Genomic DNA, 22904 nt, shown 5'->3' on the forward strand with positions numbered 1-22904 from the left:
GCTATGCTATCATATTTTCTAAGAGCTTTTTAATTTCTGAAAGCTCCTTTTTTAGTATTCTACTCTTGACTCATACTTGCAACATCTTTCAGAATATATATTTTTTCTTTTGACATTATCCTGCATAGTCTGTTGCCTCTAAGTGCTTCTTTCCCATAACTGTTTTCTCCCTTTTATGTTACAGGTTTTCCTCAGGTATTTCATGTGTCTTGGTTGTTTAAAAATTATTAATATCACAGGACTATAAGGCTAACTGCAAGGTCTGGATGCATGGAGTGGAGGGCATGTTAACTATGATTTTCATGTCAGGATCTATTTAGGTCTTTCCACTTGAACTGGCCAGAATGCACAGAGAAGACTTCCAATACTGTTGGGGTGGGAAGGTCTGGCTGCCAGGATTCAGTGAGAGGAGGGCATTGGTCTTTGTATCCAGTATGTATGTAAATATTTCGTTTTGAGTAGGGTCCCCTGCCATCTATTGTATCCAGTGTCCTTCAGTCCAGGGGCCCCATTTAACATACCCAAAATAAACAGGCACACACTTGCTGAAATCATATCGATGTGCATTTTAAAAGAAAATTTACTTTATATTTTATTTGCATAACATTTTATTGTTTGCGTATTGCATAGTGAAAAGAACAGAGTCACAAGACTCACGGTCTGGCTCAACCACCAACTTGCTGTGTGAATTGGGTAAGTCTCTTAACTTTGCTAAACGCTTATTTCCTCATCTGGAAAATGGAGATGATAACACTCCCTATTTTACAGAGCTGGTAAAGACTGAATGAGATCGTTCTACTGTTTTCTTCTCAAGTAACTGCTGAAGTAATCTATAGTTTGCTATTGCTAGCCTCTTGTTCATGATCTCAATGCTAGCTGTTCTCAGTAAATGTGTTAGGACAACAGGTACCAACGTGACACTTCAACTCTGAGTACTAACAATAGCAAAAGAGAAGCAAACTCAAAAATGGCCCTATCCTTTCTTATTTTCAGAATACTGGTTTTTATAATACTTATTTATACTATCCCATCAGGAATTCAATTTCATTTAAATATTTTTTTTCTTAAACCTACTCAAAATGAATACCTACATATGTGAAAAAACCCAAGATTACACATGTAGCTGCTTTACAGTTTCCCCTGTGGTACAGTATAAGTAAAATACATATCATGGGCAGTTAAATACATCCCCCCTTACATTCGGGATGATAATATATATGAATATTAATTTATTATGCATTATCCCTAATGTAAAAAAAAATCACAGGTATATTATACTGCTTGTCGAGAATACATACACATGGTAGTCACATCTAGACATACATACCCCTTTAACAATCCTTCAGCCATTATCAGTATCTTCTGTATGACCCCCTGCAACTATCTATAATTGAAAACACAAAACTCCCTTTTAAGGCGATTCTGGATGATACTGTATTATAAAATACTTGTATTAAGTAAAACTGCATGTATGTACTGAACCCAAACACTCTGCCTTTAATCCCTCAAAGTACTACACTTGGAAGGTAAACAAAATTTTTATACATTATAAAAAAAATTAAGCTGCTCTGAAACCCTCCTCTGCTAAAAGTTACATACATTACACCACTCCAGCAAGAGATTAATAAATAAGGATTAAATATTCTATTTTACAAAAACATACAGAATGGCCAATGTAAAAGTGAAAGGCTTCTGTGATAATTTCTTTATCAAATTATGTTCATTAAGAAGGAATCAAACATGGTATAAAACAAGAAAACTGTCACTAAATTTATCTTTCTGAAGATAATCACGTGAGCTGTTATCTAAAAATATCATGGCACCCTTGTTACAAACATTATTTTTTTTAAAAAGACTGTGTTTCCTGGAACTAGAGGACTATTTGTCTCATAGCTTTTATTAAGCAAACTTGATATAACCACCACACAGTGGCAAGATAGAATCGCTGTTTCCAGCTACAGAAATATTGAATTCCACCTTAAAGTACAGATCACTTGAGATAGAACCCATTAAGAGCTAAAGTAAATCCTAGTGTAGTTTGTACTGAACTTAAGAGAGTTTTGCTTTCAATGGAGTATACTCATTTTCCTGTCACTGGAGATAGTTTTGGTGTTTAGTAACTATTCTCATGTCCAGCCAAGATGTACAGATTGCTGTGTGCAGTAGGATTTTCTGTTGGCCTACTTTCCAAAACGACAACCCTGCAATTAAACCAAAACAAAAGACTTAAGAGTGAAGACAGAGATTGCATGCTTCATTCAAATACTGATATCAAATCGTGAAAGAGTATCACTGTTCAAAAAGATCACAGGTGCACTGTCAAATTCTGCTCTACACATTATAGCTTAAAAACAAAACTAAGGATTGATGAATTTATGAATATGAAATATTGAAAACATTTCAGGATAGTCTCATCTTATTCCAACTAAAATCAAATTTGCTTATTTATATATGCCAATAGAAGGTAAAATAAAGCTTTTAGAATACAGCTGATTCTAGAACAACATGAGGGTTCGGGGCACTGACGCCCTGCACAGTTGAAAATCCATGCATAACTTTTAACTCCCCCCAAACTTAACTATTAATAACCTACTGGCGACTGGAAACCTTACCGATTAAACATAAACAGTTGACTGACACATATTTTGTATGTTATATGCATTATATACTATATTCTTACAATAATGTAAGCTGCAGAAAAAAGTTATTAAGAAAATCATGAGAGAAAATACATTTACAGTACTGAACTCTATTGAAAAAAGTCTGCATACAAGTGGACCCATGCAGTTCCAACCTGTGTTGTTCAAGGGTCAATGATATATACAACGAGAAGGGAATGAATGAGAATAAAACAGGATTCTATGAGATGCTCATCCAAATAGTGATTCTGTGACTAGCCTGAATTTGAAGAGCAGAGGTTCTTAATCCTTGCCTCAGGACTGATGCATATTACAGTGGCCAATTTTGTTGCACTAACAACTTTTGGTGGGAAGACAGGAAGGGAAGGGGACTTTATTAGTTGCACAGGTAGACAATATGGACTTTGGAGAACAAAAACTACTAATTTTTTCCTAAGACGGCAGTTTTGGAACTTATCTTTCATTCTGATCGCAGAGACCACATAATTCCTTCTAATTTAGACTGACCAGAAATGGAGCCGAATATTTTCTGATATAAAAGCAAATGTCAGGAGGTGCATATCCTGCTGGGTTTATGCAGTAATAGTTAATGGAAGGTAACAAACCAGGAACAAATGATGAAAACAAAAGGGGTCTGAAATATGTCATGGTACTAGGGACATAAACACGCTTTGTCTTGGCTGAATGTAACTATCTCTAGAAACACGATCTTCACATTGACAAAAAGATCGCTTAATCGACTAATTCTTCTCTCTCTCAATAAATGTACAGGGATTTTTTTTTTTTAATGTTTATTTATTTTTGAGAGACAGAGAGAGACAGAGAGTGAGCAGGGGAGGGGCAGAGAGAGAAAGACACAGAATCTGAAGAGGCTCCAGGCTCTGAGCTGGCAGCACAGAGCCTGACGCGGGGCTCAAACTCACAAGCCGTGAGATCATGACCTGAGCTGAAGTCAGATGCTTAACCGACTGAGCCACCCAGGCGCCCCGATACAGGGTTATTTCTCAGAGTTGCTGAGCCTTCTAAGAATTTTGTTTGAAACACAGTTATAGGCTGATATTAGAATTAAGAACACAACCACTAAATTCCTTTGGTAATGAAATTAAAACAACCAAACTATTACCTGTCTGATCCCAATAAGCGGAAAACTCTTGTTTCATCTGAAATTTCCTGGGTAACCTATGAAAGAAAGTATCAGTAATACCTTTATCCCCATATTATTTAAATCATAATTTAAAAGCCACTTAGAACCATTATTAAAGAGATGGATAATTTTTGATAGGCTCAATTCCTCAAGTGAAATAAATTTTCATAAGTTTTTTTGACTGCCTTAATGGTAGAAATAAACCAGTATTTATGGAACATGTGGTATGGGTCAGGTACTTTCCTTAGAATAACTCTTTGTGATATATATTATAATCCCCATATTATTGGGGAAAAAACCACTACGGCTCAGAGAAGTTGAATAACTTGCTTAAGACCATCTAACTGGCAGACCCAAGATTTGAATACAGGTTTGCTGGACTGCAGAGCCCCTACTCTTCCCTTTGTGTCAGTGCAGATGCTCACGGTGGCCCCACAGGCCCCTGAGTTCCACAGAGTTGTGGTGGGCACTTCCATGTGCTAGTGTCTTACATCAGTATTATCTATGGTATTCCTTTGCTCTGTTTTCTCCAAAGCTGCAGAAGGTACACTCACACATGCACAGGTACGATTCCCAAATGTGGGGAGTTTATACCCTTGGGAGTAACCCTTACTCAAGAGGGACAGCAGTTGGTGTATAAAGGCACCAGCTTCCCCACCTTCAAATGAGTCTATTTTGAGGTGTGCTCTATACCCTTCCTCAGTGGTCCCTTTGGAATTAAGCCCTGGTTGCCCATAGTGGGAACCAGTTTATTAATGTGCTCTTTAATGGCTTTTCCCCCTCTCCATCTTATACTCTGCACTCCATCACTTGTTTTCTGGGATCTACTACCAATAAACTACCTGCACTTGATTCCTTGTCTTAGGGTCAAGCTTTTGGAGGAATCCAAACTATAAAAGTGTGGATATAAAATAAGTATAAAAACAGTCTGTTATCAATGAACTTGTAGTCTAGCTGGGAAGACAGGATTAGTAAACTTGAAGTGGGAAATTAATGAGGTGCTATACCACATGGAGCTGATTTTCAAAGAGTAAGTCCAGAAATGTGCCAATCACTGTGGACTGGAATGGTTGAATATTACTTTATAAATATAATAGCTAGGCCCAAATTGAAGGATGAGAACACAAAGAGGTAAGCAAAATGAGTTTAAAAAAAGGAAATGCAATTTGTACTTAATATAGTGAACATCAAGTATTTTCTGCAGATTTCCAACCACAGGAGTGGCACACTGTGAAAAGGATCTAGGGACAATTAATTTTATGGCAGTAAGTAGGGCTACAGGTTTCATTAAATGCAGGGGTCTGGTGACATTTAGTGACGTGAGTAAGTAAACTGACATATTCAAAGACAGCTGATTTATGTCATTTTCTCTTGGAAGCATTCTAATCCCATGTTCATGGAAAAGGTACAAATAATCAGTTACATATATACAAGAGCATGGATAAAACTACAGATAATTCAAGTAGAAGACTTAGCTTTAAAATAAGTCCACACATGTGTGAGACTATAGTGTAAAAGACACGAGTGGGAAATGGTACATGTTAGCTAACTATTAGGATTCATCTCTCAAGGTGAATTCTGAGTCCCATCTCTTGCATGAAATGTAGCCTGATTATCTTAGCTAGAAGTGATTTTTGGAAACCCTTAAAATCCAGACTCTACCATTTAACTAGCGACTTAACTCTGGGCAAGTTACTTAACCAGTCTGTGCCTGTAAAAAAGAAAAAAAAATGGGAATATGAATAGGACCTAACCCATTTAATTATTAGCCTTAAATATAAGCTAATATTTGTAAAGTGCCTGAAGCACAGATGTTATAAAGGTTTGATATTATTTATAACACTTCATTATACCTTACAGTGCTATAATAATAGTGTCTTGTATGTAGTTGGTACTCAATAAGTATCTACTAAATGAGTGAATTTTCTTAGATTTTTTTTCTTAGTCCTGTGATCTAATACATATTAATTTAGAATTTTAAGTGTAATATTAAAAATAAGCTACACATTTATAGAGTATGGAAAAGGCTTATTAAATTTAGAGAAGTATAAGCAATCCTGGCAATCACATTTACAAATGACAGATGAGAGGACTGGAAGTGTGCAAACTCATGTTTGACAATTCCTTGTGGCCACAGAAGAATCATACAATGAGTAAGAAACTGAACATTATCTGAAAGGAAAATACTGGCAATTTTGCTCTACCAGTTCATAGCATTAAAGGCACTAAACATGGTAATGTGGGTCCAGAAAGAAAATTCATCAAATGAATGTAAGAAATCTTACCTCATCTGACTTGAAGCTTTTACCCTGCATTCCATGTTTCCAGAAAGCCAACACACTATCTTGAAGGCATACTAAAAAAGATTAGAGAGAACTGAAACTAAAATAAAGCACAGAGTAATTCATTATACATTTTCTTTAACTTTTTAATAAATACTAATGTAAAGCTCTCCCCAAGTGCTTGGTGCAAGATCCCACTGTCTAGACCATCTGTTCCCAACATGTTTGTGGCCAAGCCATGCCTAAGCTCAAATAATTTATTGAGGCAGGGTCATGAAAGCTTTCAAAGACATATGTAACAGGCATTCGTTTAGACACAGGCTAACTTCTGATGAGCTGGATATCAACATATTAATTTCTCTTTCATATACTATCTTTTGTCTTAGGTGAATAAAATAATAAAACACACATAATTGGTTTTTTTTGGATCAAAAACATGGTTACTTAAATACTGTTATATATTTAGAATAGCTAAAAGGAAGCATCTTTTTATTTATACTCACATTCTCCCTATTACAACATTTATTTGAAAAAATAAACCTTACAATCCAAAATGTAACCACACACTGAATATTTATGATCTGTGAGCCAATTCTTACTGGGAGGGTCTACCAGTTAGAGTAGTCACTGCTGTCGCACGGAGCCCCTGTGCCTCTGCCCTGGATTTGTAGGCCCCGCTGTCCTTATGACACTTCACAGCCAAGCATGCCCACCTTCCCAGTGGCTTTGGATTCAGGAGTGACCATGACCCCAAAGTATGGCCACATGGCATGCTTCAGCCCCTCCTGCTCCTCACCCATCTCCCATGTTCCCCTGGTGTGGCCTGAAGGTCTCCGGGGGGAGACCTGTTCCTGCTGTGCCTTATCCATCTCTATGTTCTGCCTGGTTTCCTTTTTTTTTTTTTTTTTTTTAATTTTTTTTAACGTTTATTTATTTTTGAGACAGAGAGAGACAAAGCATGAACGGGGGAGGGTCAGGGAGAGGGAGACACAGAATCTGAAACAGGCTCCAGACTCTGAGCTGTCAGCACAGAGCCTGATGCGGGGCTCGAACTCACAGACCGCGAGATCATGACCTGAGCCGAAGTCGGCCACTTAACCGACTGAGCCACCCAGGCGCCCCATGTTCTGCCTGGTTTCAAGCACAGGCCTGGGGCCACTGAGGCACCCTTATGGGGTAACTTAGAGGTTCAGAAACAGAGGAGGCAGGCTCCACAATTGTGGGGAAGGGGAGCAGGGCCTCTGGGCCCTTCCTGGAGGAGGCTGCAGTGATGAAACTACAGTCAGTGAGGGAGGGAGGAAGGAAGGAAGAATGAGGGAGAGAACCCATTTGATTGTTGGAGAGTTAGCCATATGCCCTACACCAGTAAAGGTAATGGGAGAATGTGATTGAAGCATTTTATTTCTTTTTAAAACAAATTTTTTTTTTCAACGTTTTTTATTTATTTTTGGGACACAGCGAGACAGAGCATGAACGGGGGAGGGGCAGAGACAGAGGGAGACACAGAATCGGAAACAGGCTCCAGGCTCTGAGCCATCAGCCCAGAGCCCGACGCGGGGCTCGAACCCACGGACCGTGAGATCGTGACCTGGCTGAAGTCGGACGCTTAACCGACTGCGCCACCCAGGCGCCCCATGAAGCATTTTATTTCTTACTAGAACATGGAGTCTGTAAAAAGTTAATGTAAAAATGTTCTGGGTTAAGTTAGCTCACTGAAAATAAAAGTATCTTACATAACAAATCACACAAGTTTCACTAACTGTGACAAATAAAAAACCCAGTTACTGGTTTTATTTTTAAAAAGTGATTTAAAGGGACTCTTTTTCTTTACCCAGCAGGATCCTTGTAATTATTTCAAAGTTCACTAGCAAGGAGGGATGATAGCTTAAGAGAACCAAACTTTTGTGTAACAATTAAAACTCTCTAAAAAAATGTGGCATGTATAAAAAAGTTTAGGTAGCAGAATGTTTCAGTTAAAATGAAAAGGAACTAAAGATCTGTATGTCAGAATCCCTACTGAAAATATTAAATCTTAGAAATTGGTATGCAGTATCCAGCACATAAAGGAGTAAAAGAAGAAACTAGTTCCAACATCCCTTCTGTCCTACCATCTACAGAAAGTTCAGGTTTCCTGCTTCAATAAATTAAAATTTCCAACTGCAAGCAAATTACTTTTATGTAAGATATTTACACAGTGGGATGAACATACTTTGCGACAGGGCAAAATTCCAGTTAAGAAACCATTAAAATACTTAGGATAAAAACTTTCTAAATAATGAGAAACATTTAACATTTAATGAGAAACATGCATTTTTTATGGTCCAAATTGCCAACTTTGTTTTAACTATTTTTGACCTACAGTAGAGTCATATCATAAATTGTTCAAAATATTCCCAGCCATGGTATTTTTTTCCCCTAAGTTCTATCATCCCTGGGGAAAATATTTACTGACAAATAACCAATGAGGATGCAAACAATAATAAAATATAATAATTTTTATCATAAAACCAATGAGTAATTACACAGAGTGAAACACTCATTGAAAAGGAAGCAAATTAAAATGGCATATTAGTTTCCGAGTCCCGTGGGAAACTAGTTATTTATATATAAATAGACCTAAAAGCAATAACCATCAGCACACCCCATCTTACATGGCAAAGAATTACAGCATATCTAACACCATTAATCACATCACACAAATACCTTTATGATTTGGAAAAAACTGGGAGAAGTACTTAATTCACTTCATGCAGCAAAGGGAACAATGAACAGAAATTTAAAAAAATGATTTCAAGTTTTAAATACCCAGGAAATAACAATAAAAGATTATGATCTAGACCTGCACTGCCCAATACAACACAGTGACTAGCTACATGTGGCTATTAACATTAAAAACACATTAAAATTTACAAAATTAAAATGTAGCACTAGCCATGTTTCAAGTACCCAACAGGTACGGCTAATGACTACTATATTTAAGAGCACACAGAACATTTCTCTATCACTGAAACTTCTGTGAGACAGTGCTGGTCTAGACAATCCTAAGTAAGGAATGAACAAAAAGTCAAGTATTCTGAACACATTATTAAAAAAGGAGGCTTGGGCAAAATAGTTGTAGGGGAATAAACTTCCAGTTATAAAACAAAGAAGTCACAGGGATGTAATGTACAGTATAAGGAATAGAGTCAACAATGCTGTAATAACTTTGTATGGTGACAGATGGCAACCAGATTTATTGTGGGGATCATTTCATAATATATAAAAATATCAGATGACTATGATGTATACCTCAAACAGGATATTGTATGTCAATTATACTTAAGTTAAAGAAATAATAAGGGAGACTTACCTACAGATTCAATGCGAAAATCAAAACTTAGCTCAGAGGCCAGTTTCTTACTTGATTTTAGTTTTCCTTGTAGATTTACTATTTTTACAAATTCTTAAAAAAAAGAAAAAGCAAGTCAAAACTGGAAATGAAAATCTGCTAAAATAAATGTAACTTGATATGTGGATTCTACTTGGATATAGAACAAACAGTCTTAATTAAGTTCAGCTATTTATCATGATTCAAGCATGACTGGTGAAAACTGTCATTATGTTTTATAAGATATAAAAGTACCATTTAGTAAATGGAAATTTCACTGCTATTTTTTTTTTCATTTAGGATATATGGAACACTTACACCCTCAATTTTTAAAAAGCATGATATTTCAAAGTGTCTACTTGGTGTCCAAGTACTCAGCAATCAGTAGAATTTTTCCCTTACACATTATATAACATATGATATGTAATATTTGCAGTAATTCATAACTTTAGTATGTGAATAGTATTCTACAGAGGCATACAGGGGCAAAAAATAGTACTTTTCAAGGGTCATAATTTCTTATAAGTAAACTCTGGGATGGTGAGTATACACAAATCTATTTTTCATCTATTTGTTTTTTAATTTAACCATCTTTAGCTCTGACTTGGAAGACATCTGTTCTGTGTATCACTTTCTTATCTGTCTACTATGATTTGTGATTATAGGCCTGTCTCCACTGTTGCTTACTGAAACTGACTTATACTGTATAGTTGGCAACTCATTTTAAACGTCTTACTCTACTCCCTTTTAAAAACCTCAAGAAAGTCAACTTTCCATTTACCTTGAATAATTGGGATATGGAGGGCCTAGCTAATCAAAGCTTTTAAAAACATTTTTGATAAGATATATAAAATATAAATATATTTTGATAAAATATATAAAATGCAAAATGAAAACTAAGCACAATTTATTTTCCTTAGATGACTCAGAAGGTTTTTAGGGATTTCAACATTAAAGGATCAATATTATTAAAATTAAATTCTGATTATTTGCTTAATCAGTACTGAACTTCCCACTCGGTTAGATAAAAAAGAATTTCTTAAATACACTTTAAGGTAACAGAAGAACACTCCAATCTTACCAACATTCAAAGAATCAAAAATACTTAAAGAAAGGATGATGGGTGAATGAAACACTTTGGGTTTGTTCACTTGTCTATAATATGAGATGGTCTTTATGATGCCCAAGGGAAATCCACTAAGGAACTCTTTAGAGAACAGAAGTTAGGACAAAAATACAGGCAAATTAAGTAGTAGAGCAATTTTTAAAATTACCCTGAACACCTATGGGCAGGTCCAGTAATTGAAAAAAACATTGGGATGGACAAAACATAGCAAAGATTGCCAAGTTTCAAGTATAATTCTAAGTCTTGGTGAATTTCACCTTGCACAATGTACTGCATAAAAATAAGGTGAGTTTTTAAGAACCAGACTGCTTCATTTGAAAACTGAAATAATTTCTGTTGTTGAAGTTTTTTCTGCTTCTCTATTGCTTATAGTACAACACACATCTATCAATAACATCTCTCCCTGCATCAAAAGAATCACAACTAGCAGGTAAGGATGTCAAATCTCTCTGTACATTACACTGTCACTTCTACATGATTCTAAAAGTTCATGCTATATGACAAAGTGACCATACTAGTATAACCTTCTATTTTTTCCAATTACAATGAGGTAGGAAAAAACCCTCAGAATACTTTTATACAGAATTTACACATAATAGTTTTATACAAAATTTTACTCCGTGGTAATGGCAAACTATCTAGTATGTTTCCAAGTAGCCAAACAAAATAAAGAAAAAGTCACAGAGAGTAGTATTAACAAACCAATTAATTACAATATCTGTAGCCAATTTAGGATTTTCATCAATAAAACAAAACCACTTAAGGTGGAAAAGTAAAAATCTTGAATTACAGCTTAATAGAATCAATTCCATGAAAAGATCTGTTATATCAAGCAGTATACTCAGAATAAACTTTAAGATAGTACTTACTATCTAAACACACTAAAACAGTATCTCTCTCCAACTGTGTTACATGAATGGAATCCAGCTGTTGGCTGCCTTAGAAGGGGTAAAAAAACAACAACAACAACAGGGTTACCATTACACAACAGGCTTTAAAAACCAAAGCTTAGAAAAGCAACACAAATTCTTATTTTCTTCTGTGATTTAAAACTAGTCTTTGAAATTTAACACAGAAATTGTATTTTGTAATTATGTTATCTCTAAGAAAATTTTACGTAGGTCAACTTAGAAAAGAACTTAAAATGCTAAGCATGGCTAAAGGAGCTGAGAAAAGCTCAAGTTTACATTTAACTAATACCTCAGCTAGTTCTAGAAAGATGTTACAAACATAAATTGAAGCCAATGGTAAATATGGGGAAGAAAGTAAATGCATGCTATACAATGACTAGATTTTGCTGTGTATTTTATAGTAGGCAATGGCAGGACGGAAACAAGCTCATCAGTTAGGTGATCACAGCATCTGAGATAAAAATAAGGCAGTAATTCAGAAAAAGCAAAAAAGATTAATGAAACCATGATCAAAGAGAAACGTTCCTGGTGTTGGGGTGTGTGCATGTGTAAGTAGGACTTCCTTTATTAAGAGGACACAGTAATATAATGAACAATACTGTCAACAACATCTTTGAAGGAAGCAACTTTCAGAACTTTGCTGATATTCACAGGGCCGCTCTGCTAACAGATGTGATGACATTTTTGTAAAACATTTTGGTAAAATAATTCATTTTAGGCACTCAGATTGCTTGAATGGTCTAGCTAAATTGAAGAAAAGATTTTAGATAATTTAGGGCAGTCATTTTTAATTACATCTCTTTGGGAAGCCCATGGATCCTCTCCCTACAAACTGCACATCTGACACAACCACAAAATTTTGTATATTATTTTGGGGTGTTTTGGACCTTCCAAAGCCCATTCAAAGACAAGAATTTAAACTGAAATTAAAAAATAAACTGTTGGTTCCTCAGGCAACACTCCAAAAAATAGTTTTTCTCAACAAATCTATATACATGCTTTTATTCAGCAAATATTTACTTAGTGCTGATAACAGGCTAAAGACCATCCTTGGAGATAAAGATACTACAATAATAAATCAGACTAAAACTGAAGACAGTCTTAGAACAGGAGTTCATTTTAACTGTTACAACTGTTGCCAATTCAAGGCCTGACCTCAAAAATGAAGACAGACGGGAGGTAGATTAACAATCATTTGCAAAAATGGAGAAGCCTACGTAATATAAGGACAACCATTGCTAGCGGGTGATGTGAATGATTAACCTTAAGCAGAGTCCAAGCTCTCTCTCAGAAGTAATTTTGGGTATGCCTTAATTTTAGCATAGACAATGTTAAAAGTGGGTAGAATAGTACCCTCAAGCATTAAAAAACCAAACAGCAACAACAACAAAAACCCTCAACCCCCCCTCCACTCACAAATTCAAAAGAGGACTAATTAAATGTCTACCCCTGAGCAATGCAACTTAATATATCAAATAGAAGCAAGTGGATGCAAACACATATTAAATAATTGTATGAAATGACTTGCTCTATACTATTATCATATACTAACCAGTAGGAAAAAAAAAAGTTAGGGCTATCTGCCAAAAATGATCTTGGTTTTTAAATAAACTGATCTTTAACCCATCTTTTTACAGTAACTACACAATAGAAACATGTTTCTATTTGGGCTGCTTATATTTCAGGATAACAAAACAACGTCATTTGTATCTGTCAGCTGTGCAGGAAGGGATGCATCTAACTCAACCAAAAGCATTAAACAATTAAGTTAAAGAAGGGGTGGAGTGTAGGTGGGGTGGGACGGCACAGAATACAATCTTATTTTACTGTAAATTATGACTTGGTCCATAAAGAAAGTGATTATAGTCACGTGCATGCTGGAACTGGCTTGAACTGGGTTGTTAAATTTGCAGGAATTTTGTGAGCCACATGACATCAGGTTGGTAGTTTGAAATATTCCCTTGGTGGGAGTATTTATACCACAGAATTGGCAACTATTACAAGCCAGGCTTCTCTGCACCCCAAGTGCCTGTTGTTAAACATTTATTAGGACACCACTGGTTCATGTTGATTCTTATTCTCAAAGTGACATTAGTGTGGTTCTACAATAACTTCAATAGCTGGGTTGTATAAAGAATTCTTGCAATTTGGCCTTACAAATGAGCAAAAGCCAAAGATATTTAATAAGAATCATCAAACTTGATACTTGTAACAAACTTCTTCATAAGGTAATAGAGGATATTATGTGGTAAGTAATGAAATAGTTATGACTGAAGCTTGCTTGACTTCACATGTAAAAAAAAAGATGATAAATACAGGGTTACGGATGATCAAATAATATATTAGCACAAAAAAAGGTAAAAGATTCCCTTCATTTCACTTACTATGCAGATTTAAAAAATAAATTCTTGGTTGATTTGTTCCAACTTTAAAATTTAAGAATCAGCTTCCCAACCTTTTTAGAGCTTTCACTGAGACATATTTGATAAAATCCTAGGCAAACGAATCATTCTAAGAAAGTCCAAGAGCTATTTCCCTGTATCTTTAAATGGTAAAGCTTGGAGGTCACACCTGAGAAGCTTCTAGTCAAGTCTGAAAAGCACTTGAACATAATGATTCTAGGAAGTGTGTGTGGGGGGAAACTGATAGGAACCAAGCTAAATCTCTTTGCTTGAGAAGCTGATAACATTTGAAAAATACCGTAGAAAACTTATTTATTAAGTTCAAAAATTAAGTGGTAACATTTTAAGGTCTTTATATGTCAGGAATCATTAAACTTTGCCTTGGTAAAATAATCTGTATCAATTGCCTCAGGCAAATAGAGATCATAAACTATTATATACATGTTCCTCTGGGCTTACTTGGGAAACTATGTTGACGCTCTGAACCAGCCCATGCTAACTGAGCTTATTCTGATTCTTTTACATGCAAAAGCATCAATGTTTTAACATCAGGTTAAAAACACTTACCTGCGCCAATTTCTGTAAACCATGAAGATGCAGAGTTCAAATTGATTGTCTCAAACTGAACGACCTGATTTGACTCGGTGCCCTTGCTAATAGCTACACAGACCATAGGGTATTCCTGTTCTGGTATTACCAGCATTTCAAAAACATTCAAAGGACTTGGCAAAGGAAAATCAAAGTGCTGAGAAAAAACAAACAGAAGTATAACTTAGAAACAATCTCTCCACTCATACCATTGAATAAAGCCAAAAAAAAGGCTTTCATTTTCTCCTTGATTGATCTACTTCAAAAAAGGATTACATCTAACATCTTGATAAGGATGAGTTTTCTATAAAATAGTTTTAGAGAATTGGCCATATTCGTCTTTATGGTTGCAATGCTTCTATAAGTTTATTGACATAAGTTAAAGAAGAAATCTTAACAAGAATGCAAGAACTCCTAAACCAAGTAAACACCCATAAATAACTATAAATGTGCTGACCCTAGACAGTAGTACTGAGATCTTGTACTTTCAGCTTCAGTTACACACTAGTATTTTCTAAAGAAGAAAACTACAGAGTAATATGTACCTTTATCAACATGAACTTCTGCATAGGCTCATACCACTGGAGTAAAACAATTCCAGACTGTAAAGCTCCACAGAGGTATTTATGTCCTGTGTAAGGGTTTCTGACTGGAAAGAAACAAAGCAGAACAGACATAACCAAAACACTGACTACCTTGATGTGAAAACATAATTAGTTTAGTTAATTAAAAGTAACAACTGAGCTATGCTAATGTAAGAGCTAACTCACTTGCTTTATAAAGGCAGGGATGATCTATGGGAAAAACAATGAAATGTGGCCTGCCATCAATATCAAAATGTGGATGGAAGAAGAAACTATTTTAAGTCATAATTTAGCTGGTAAAGGAAAATCATTGTTTCTATTCACCAGGGTGGTAAGAGTAAGAAAGATGATGTCTTCTCTTCTGGCTTTGTTACTCCTTCCTTTTCACTTTATCTCAATTTTAAATCATACACATTTACTTCTAAACATCTTCAGTAGGCTAGGTTGTTAAACATAGGAAATTTCTACGAGGATGATATTTTAAGCACTAAAACACCTAAACTTACTTGCAACCTAAAGAGCTGGGTTTTTTTTGTTTTTTGTTTTGTTTGTTTTTTAAGTAAATTGAGTGAAAGAGAAGGTCTAGGAAGCAACCGAAATCTATGATTTCATTCTTGGTATAGTAGTTTACAGTTGTCTACTTAAGTCAAGATGGAAACTTGTCTTACTAGTTTGCTAGTTTCCTAACTTTTACATTTTACTAAAGATGTAACTTTCTTGACTCAAATCTACAAAAACTCATATTGGTCTGTCCTTCTCCCCAATTTGACTCTCATCAACAATTATGTGTACCAATTACAAGAGTAGTTATTTGCAATAAGCTCTACCTTAATGTATTTATGAGTTTATATCTTAGATTATATATAAGCTTCTAGACCTTTCTTGAGTCATAGATCTTGGGAATCTGATAATAGATATGAACCTGATTCTTCCTAGAAAATGCTCATGAAATTTGTTTATAACTAGGAACATATGCTATGCAACTATGCAGCATGAAGACCAATGAATACACTCACTGCTTCAACAAACAGAATTAAACAGGAAGTTATGAGCCCAGGATCTGAAGTCATTAGACCGGGTCTGATCCCAGGTATCTGGGTATCTGATCCCAGGTATCATGGGGTTATCTGAGGGTTAAATGAGATAAGATAATTAAACAGTAAAGAATTTAACCTTGCTCCAAAAGAGGTCTAGCCTGTGCCCACCTCCGCACCCCCCCCACCCCCCGCCCCCACTTTGGAAGGTAATCTCTAGGCCTCAGGAGAATGTCATGTCTGATAAGAGTGTCTTCATTTGCCTGGGGCCTTGTGTCAACGAATTGCCTCAACAATATGATTTAGATTGGGGGCTTGCAATGCTGGACGTTCTTAGGGTGAAGGACAGTCGTGCCAAAAGATTGACAATGTGATTTAGAGTAGGGGCTTTGGGTCATGCAGTACGAACTGACCTCTAGAGGTACTGGATATTGAGATCAGCCATGTAGACAATCAATCATGCCTGTGTGATGGAGCCCTAATAAAAACTGTTGAGTATTGAGGCTGATGTATGCTCCCTGTGGCAGTACTCCATGTGCACCATCCCACATCACTGCCAGAAAAGTAACACTGCCCATTCCTCCATGGGGAGAGGACAACACAAGCTCTATGTTTGGCACTATTCCTGGACTCTGCCCTATGAACGTCTTCTCTTGGCTGATCTTAATCTCTATCCCTACCATAACTATGAATGTAACTACTTTCAGTGAGTCCTGAGTCTTTCTAGAGAATTTTTTTTAACATGAGGGTGTTTTTGGAAACCCCTCAAACTTGCAACTGGTATCAGAAGTGAGGGTGGTCTTGTGTAGACTGTTCCCTCTAACTTCAGTTAGCTAAACTCCTATAATAATGTTCGTAAAGCACTACGCAATAACAGTTACGTACAATGAAAATGTTAAATAAATGGTAAGTAATAAATGATAAACTAGGACATTAGCAGAGATACCGCCTCAGGGACTATGGTTAAAAACCAGGAACACTGTAGGAACACTATGTTCTGTGAAAGCATTAGGACTATTACCTCTAAACATTTTTATGCCATGTCCTGCCATAGAGTCTTATGCTCCAATGGCCCCTTAACTACTCTTTAAAAAGAAATATAAAGCCTCCTTTCCTTCCTATTTGATACTATAAGACTCTCCATAGCCTTAAAGAATTAAAAAAATGTTCAAAGTTCTAATTATCCAGTTAGAAAAATAGCATTTACTCACCTATGCAACATTTGTGGCAGCCTTTTGTATCAGGAATCTTTGTTGTTAAAGCAAACTTTCTGAAAACATAGGACAATATAAATGTACTCTACTGCGGTGGTTCCCAAACAATGATCTCTGAATTAGTTGCATCAGTCAAGCAGCTTTAAAAAAAAACAGTCTTGGATTCTGACCCCAAACTATCTCATTTTCTAGGACTGAGGCAGGGCCTGGAAATTTGTATTTATAATGCTTCTACAGGTGATTCTCCTGCACGGTCAAGTTAAGGAAACACTCATCTTTTGCATTCTATATGACATGCACTTTGGTGTAAATTACCTTTCAAAATTAAAACAAAGGAAGTTTTTTAGTGGGCAAGGAATACTGGCTGTTTTAAAAATAGACACTAAGGCCCTTCACTCCCAATAGAATTAAAATATTTTGTACCTTGGTAGTATGCGGTCTGGAAACCTATGAGTTTGAATATGGGCAGCTAATCCTGGTTTTTTGGCTTGTTCAAACAAAGCTATAAGATTATGAGAGTAGAGTTGAAAGGTTTTTCCTATAAAAGAGAAACATGTTACTTTTATTAGACTCTTTTACAGCAGAGAAACAAGAATTTTCAAGCAAAAGAAAACATAATTACCTTCTAAAATAAGGAGTCCAGAAATGTTCAAAGAGCCAAGCAAAATAGAAAAACACATACAAAAAAACAAACACAAAAAAACACAACACCCAGTTAATACCATTTTGAAGGATAAGAGAATTTTAAGAAAGCAGATAACTGCATTTTCTAATGCACAAATTGGGTATGTTCTGACTAACAGGTGTTCTGGGCAGAATATATATAAGCCTTAATGAAGCCAGCACAGAAAGAAAAACTGTTAAACACTGTTATACAGAGGACTGAGTTACAATGATGCACATGTGAATATTTTAGTATAACATGGAAAATTCTATAAAACTATACACACTATCTTTCTGGGATAGACCTATTTATTAATAATTTTTCAAAACACCTTGGATTAAAATTAATTGTGAATGAAGTCTTATAAATAGAACAACAGATTAAAATACTAAGAAAAGTAAAGAAACTAATATTATATGCTATAATACAAGGATAATGGAGCTACAATTTCCATACAATCAAAACCATAGCTGTGTTAAGCAGGGGGAGATAAGGGAAGCATCTTCTGATTCCTCATTATATATGGTATGGTACTATAACAACATAAAACAGCATTTGTCATTTTACTATCAGAAAAGATACACAGCTGACCGTTGCACAAGTCCAAACTGTGTGGGTCTGCTTGCTTACACATGGACCTTTTAAAATAAATACAGTATGGTACTATAAATGTATTTTCTTTATGATTTTTATTAACAACATTTTTGTCTCTAGCTTATTTTAAGAATGTAGTATATAATACATATAACATACAAAACATGTGTTAACCAACTGTTTATGTTATCATAATGCTTCCAGTCAACAGTAGGCTGTTGTAGTTAAGTTCTGGAGAGTCCTAAGTTATGTAGGGATTTTCGAGTGCACCAGGGGTCAGTGACCCTGAACACCCACATTTTTCAAGGGTCAAATGTATATGATATAATCTTATGCTACAGTGTTGAGTCTTATCCTCAACAAAAGTCTTTGTATTTTCTAAGAATGTAAACATTCTGTCTAACACCATACCACACCCTTCTACTCTCCATTGCCCCCTTATATACATAGCTAGCTACCCTAACTAGAACACGCATGTAATATTTATGTGTGCACATCCACACAAACACAGACCCATAGGCAGAATCATGTTTTCTTCTGCTGAGCTCTGCTACTTACCTTCACTAAGTCAACTAGAATATGGAAAGATCTAATTTACAGGCTAATTTTTCCCCATTTTCCTGTAGTTATTTTATAAATATGTAAGATGTACTCTGTGTGATTTTTTTTTTAAGTTTATTTATTTATTTATTTTGAGAGAGAGAGTGAGCAGGAGAGGGGCAGAAAGAAAGGGAGAGACAGAATCCCAAGACAGAATTTCTGTGCTATCAGCACAGAGCCTGACACGGGGCTTGATCCCATGAACCATGAAATCATGACCTGAACCAAAATCAAGAGTCAGATGCTTAACCATCTGAACCACCCAGCTGTCCTGTCTCTGTGTGGTTTGTAAGCTTATATCCAAGGACAGGTAGAAATAGGGATAGAAACAGAGAGTTAGAGGAAAGTGATTTTACACGTATACAACTCAGAGTTGTTAAACAGAATTGGGTTTATTTTCATAATAGTAATATATTAATATTTTGGTAATAGAAATAAAAAAAACTGGGGGGAAGCATAATTAAAATCAAAGAGATTAAGTACTCTTACAAGGACCCCAGCTTTTTAGAAGTCACTTATGTGCAACCAAATAATATGGTCTTTGTAAACACTGTCATCAGCTCAAATATACAAATTTCTGAAGAATCTCTAATAAGCAACGATTAGTGGAAGAGTTTAAGTTATACACACTTAAGCTATTAAAAAAAATTTTTTTTTAATGTTTATTCATCTTTGAGAGAGACAGAGACAGGATGTGAGTGGGTTAGGGGCAGAGAGAGAGGGAGACACAGAATCCAAAGCAGGCTCCAGGCTCCAAGCTGTCAGCACAGAGCCTGATGCGGGGCTCGAACTCACAAGCTGTGAGGTCATGACCTGAGCTGAAGTCAGACGCTCAATCGACCGAGCCACCCAGGTGCCCCAAATTATACACACACTTAAAATTATGAAAATTACATTTCTTAAATAGGCCACAATTCATAATAATCTGCCTATCAGTAAGGCTGTGTATCAGCACTGATGCTTTAAAGCATAAGTAGCTAGTGGTGCCTGGGTGAGCATCTATATGACTCTTGGTTTCAGTTCAGGTCATGATCTCACGGTTCAAGGGATTGAGCCCTGCGTTGGGCTCTGCAATGACAGTGCAGAACGTGCATGGGATTCTCTCACTCTCCCTCCCCCGTGTGCTGTCTCTCTCTAAATAAAATAAACTTAAAAAAAAAAAGCATAAATAGCGAAAGGTACACTCAATACTGAAAAGCCTGACAGTACAGTAAATAAGAGCCGGGTTATAATACATACAGAGTACTGAACAAAATTTGAGAAATACTAAAATAATTATTCTAAATAGAGAAAGGGGCGAATGCTATTTTAATAGCTGATAGCATTAGGATTATTAATTAAGGGACAGAGAGAAATAACTAACTTTCCTGTGCTCTACTATTAGAATGAAAGTGAACAGCAAACCTCTAGTCACTTTAAAACGTAAGGAAATAGGTTTTAGTAGGTAAGAATTGCAAAAAAAAAAAAAAAAGTGCCTAAAATACCACCTACCCTACATGAATTTTGTCAGCACACGTCTGTGCGAGCCTTCACTGTTTACTAATAAGCACTCTGGAGATCGTCTCATTTAATCCTCACAGCAACCTCATGGGCTGCTATTGTTACCATTGTCCACATTTCACAATTAAGAAGACTGGGGCCAAGAGAAGGTCACTTGTTCAAGATCACAGAGAAAGGGAGCAGCAAGATTCTCTGATTCCTTCCCTTCCACTGGTAATTCTCCATGGAAGGCACACGGTGATAGCGACAGTGAGGGTGGAGGAGTCTGAGTGGAAGGGGATGGCCTCAGGGAACAATCAACGGGATAGTCCTCAGGTGTTTACATCCTGGACAGGTTTGGGAAGTGCTACCTTAACTGAACACAGGGTCCTTTCTCAAAGTTTCTTCCCATTCTAAGTTTGTAGAAAACATCTGCAAGTTGCAAAGTTACTATACATAGTAAAACAAATAACACTTAAAAAATAACGTCTATTAAAATTATCTTTCTCTTGTGTCAACTATGCTTTAATTAAAAATATTACATTTCTCTGCTTGTCTATGGTTTATTTTTCACATTATTTTCATTATATACATACCTGATAATGACATTAAAGTATTATTGATAACATAGAGCCAAGTACATTTCCGTGGAAATAACTATAAAGAAAAAAAAAGAAGGGAATTAAAATTCTCCAGTTTTCATTCCCTTATGCTTTAACATCCAAATTCTAACAGTCTGAAATAGTATAAAAATAACTATTTTCTACCTTTTAGTAAATTACAGAAACTTTACAAAAAAAATCTTGTAATGTGAACATGTAAAGAATACAATTTCATCTCCTTAAATATTTAAATCATAAACATTACAACTGAAGCCCATAAAAATTGATTTAAAATTACAAGACTTCTTTACCCAATACACCCACACTAATTTCTTGAGTTAAAACTCCTAAATTACCTGTTCCATCGTTGCCTCATGTAGCTCATTGAGATTCAATGTGTAAATACCATCTTCAGTTCCAAAAATAATGTACTGATCTAAAACAGTTAAGATAAATCACCAGAATTTACTATCATTTTCTGAAATAATTAAATAAAATGGCTCTGTGCTTTAATGGTGTTGAGAGTTAGCTGGCCACCCACCCATCCGAAGAAAAATTATTTTCTAAAGTTCATGCCATCTTCTTTACATTTTTCTCCAATTCTGATCTTATTTTTAAAAGCAGATATATTCTCTGTTACTCATTCACTCTAGCTTTATCTTATATAATCCTTCCTTTCAACATAATTGTCATGTCTTAAGATTTTTCAATGTAACTGTATTTTTTCCAGGTATCTCAAATACTCTTTGAAGGACACTGTAAATTAAATAGAAATTATAAATCATGACACACCAGAAATGATGAGCATACCTAGTGTCCAGATCTTGGTTCCTAAATATATTACTTTGCACTAGAAAGAACCAGGGCTGCTTGGAGAAAAGATGGGTTCCAATTCTGGGGCAAGAAAAGTGTAAGATGAGCCTAGAAATCTTCCTGGGCCAGAAAGGTAGGAAGTGATCAAACATTAAACTAAAGAACATAGGAACTCTCCCTGCTCAAAAATTCTGGGACAATTTAAGCGCTAAAATAAATAATAATGTTAATAGATCATATCTCCCTGAATAAAATTCATAAGTTTAAACTAAAATAGGTACATAAATAAATGGAAAAGAAGAGAAATTGTCCATGGATGTCAGTGGATTGTCAACAATCAATAAATGCTAAAACCAGCTGGTTAAAATCTGATGAACAAGAGGATATTTATATAGTCTCAATGTATTCCATATTACTTATCAGGTAATTACTAATTAATTAAAAAGGGAAAAATAGTCACTTGACAGTGGAGAAAGCTAGTGAACACCACCTTAACCAGATGGTCAACGTTAATATCACTAGTGTTTGGACAAGCTGACAGCATGTACCTTCTGATACGATGCACTGAGAAGAGCACAATTCTTTCATATTCCCACCAAAAATGCATTACTTGATCTAAGTATGAGGACTCATCAACAAACCCAAATTAAGGGACATTCTACAAAATAGATAGTTCCAAAAATGTCAAGATCAAGAGACACAAAGAAAGGTTGAAGAACTGTTCCAGACGTGAGGAGACTGAACAGTTGTGGTAGCTAAATAAAACCTGTGATCCTGAATTAGATGTTGTTGGACTGGGGAAAAAAGAAGGGGGAAGACAATAAAGAATATTATTGAGACAATAATTTAAATATGGATTGT

The 22904-nt window shown here is 35.6% G+C and overlaps 1 protein-coding gene across 5 annotated transcripts in view; it reads right to left on the reverse strand.

The window, feature by feature from the left end:
• Positions 1-562: 562 nt before the first annotated feature.
• Positions 563-22904, reverse strand: part of MAP4K5 (mitogen-activated protein kinase kinase kinase kinase 5) — a 113344-nt gene continuing 91002 nt past the window's right edge. For 2 of the 5 annotated variants that reach the window (XM_043556108.1, XM_043556110.1), the window contains exons 21-32: positions 21587-21666; positions 21225-21285; positions 17914-17916; positions 17715-17829; positions 17289-17347; positions 15005-15108; positions 14439-14616; positions 11428-11496; positions 9415-9507; positions 6069-6139; positions 3763-3818; positions 563-2201 (exon numbers count right to left, since the gene is read on the reverse strand). In XM_043556108.1, the coding sequence (XP_043412043.1) occupies positions 2114-2201; positions 3763-3818; positions 6069-6139; positions 9415-9507; positions 11428-11496; positions 14439-14616; positions 15005-15108; positions 17289-17347; positions 17715-17829; positions 17914-17916; positions 21225-21285; positions 21587-21666 (977 nt within the window). In that variant the 3' untranslated portion in view covers positions 563-2113. Of the gene's footprint in view, positions 2202-3762; positions 3819-6068; positions 6140-8644; positions 8809-9414; positions 9508-11427; positions 11497-14438; positions 14617-15004; positions 15109-17288; positions 17348-17714; positions 17830-17913; positions 17917-21224; positions 21286-21586; positions 21667-22904 lie in introns of those variants that run through there. The other 3 variants (XM_043556109.1, XM_043556111.1, XM_043556112.1) reach the window with 2 other exon arrangements.

Source organism: Prionailurus bengalensis, chromosome B3 (genome assembly GCF_016509475.1).
Source record: "Prionailurus bengalensis isolate Pbe53 chromosome B3, Fcat_Pben_1.1_paternal_pri, whole genome shotgun sequence".
Taxonomy (NCBI): Eukaryota; Metazoa; Chordata; class Mammalia; order Carnivora; family Felidae; genus Prionailurus; species Prionailurus bengalensis.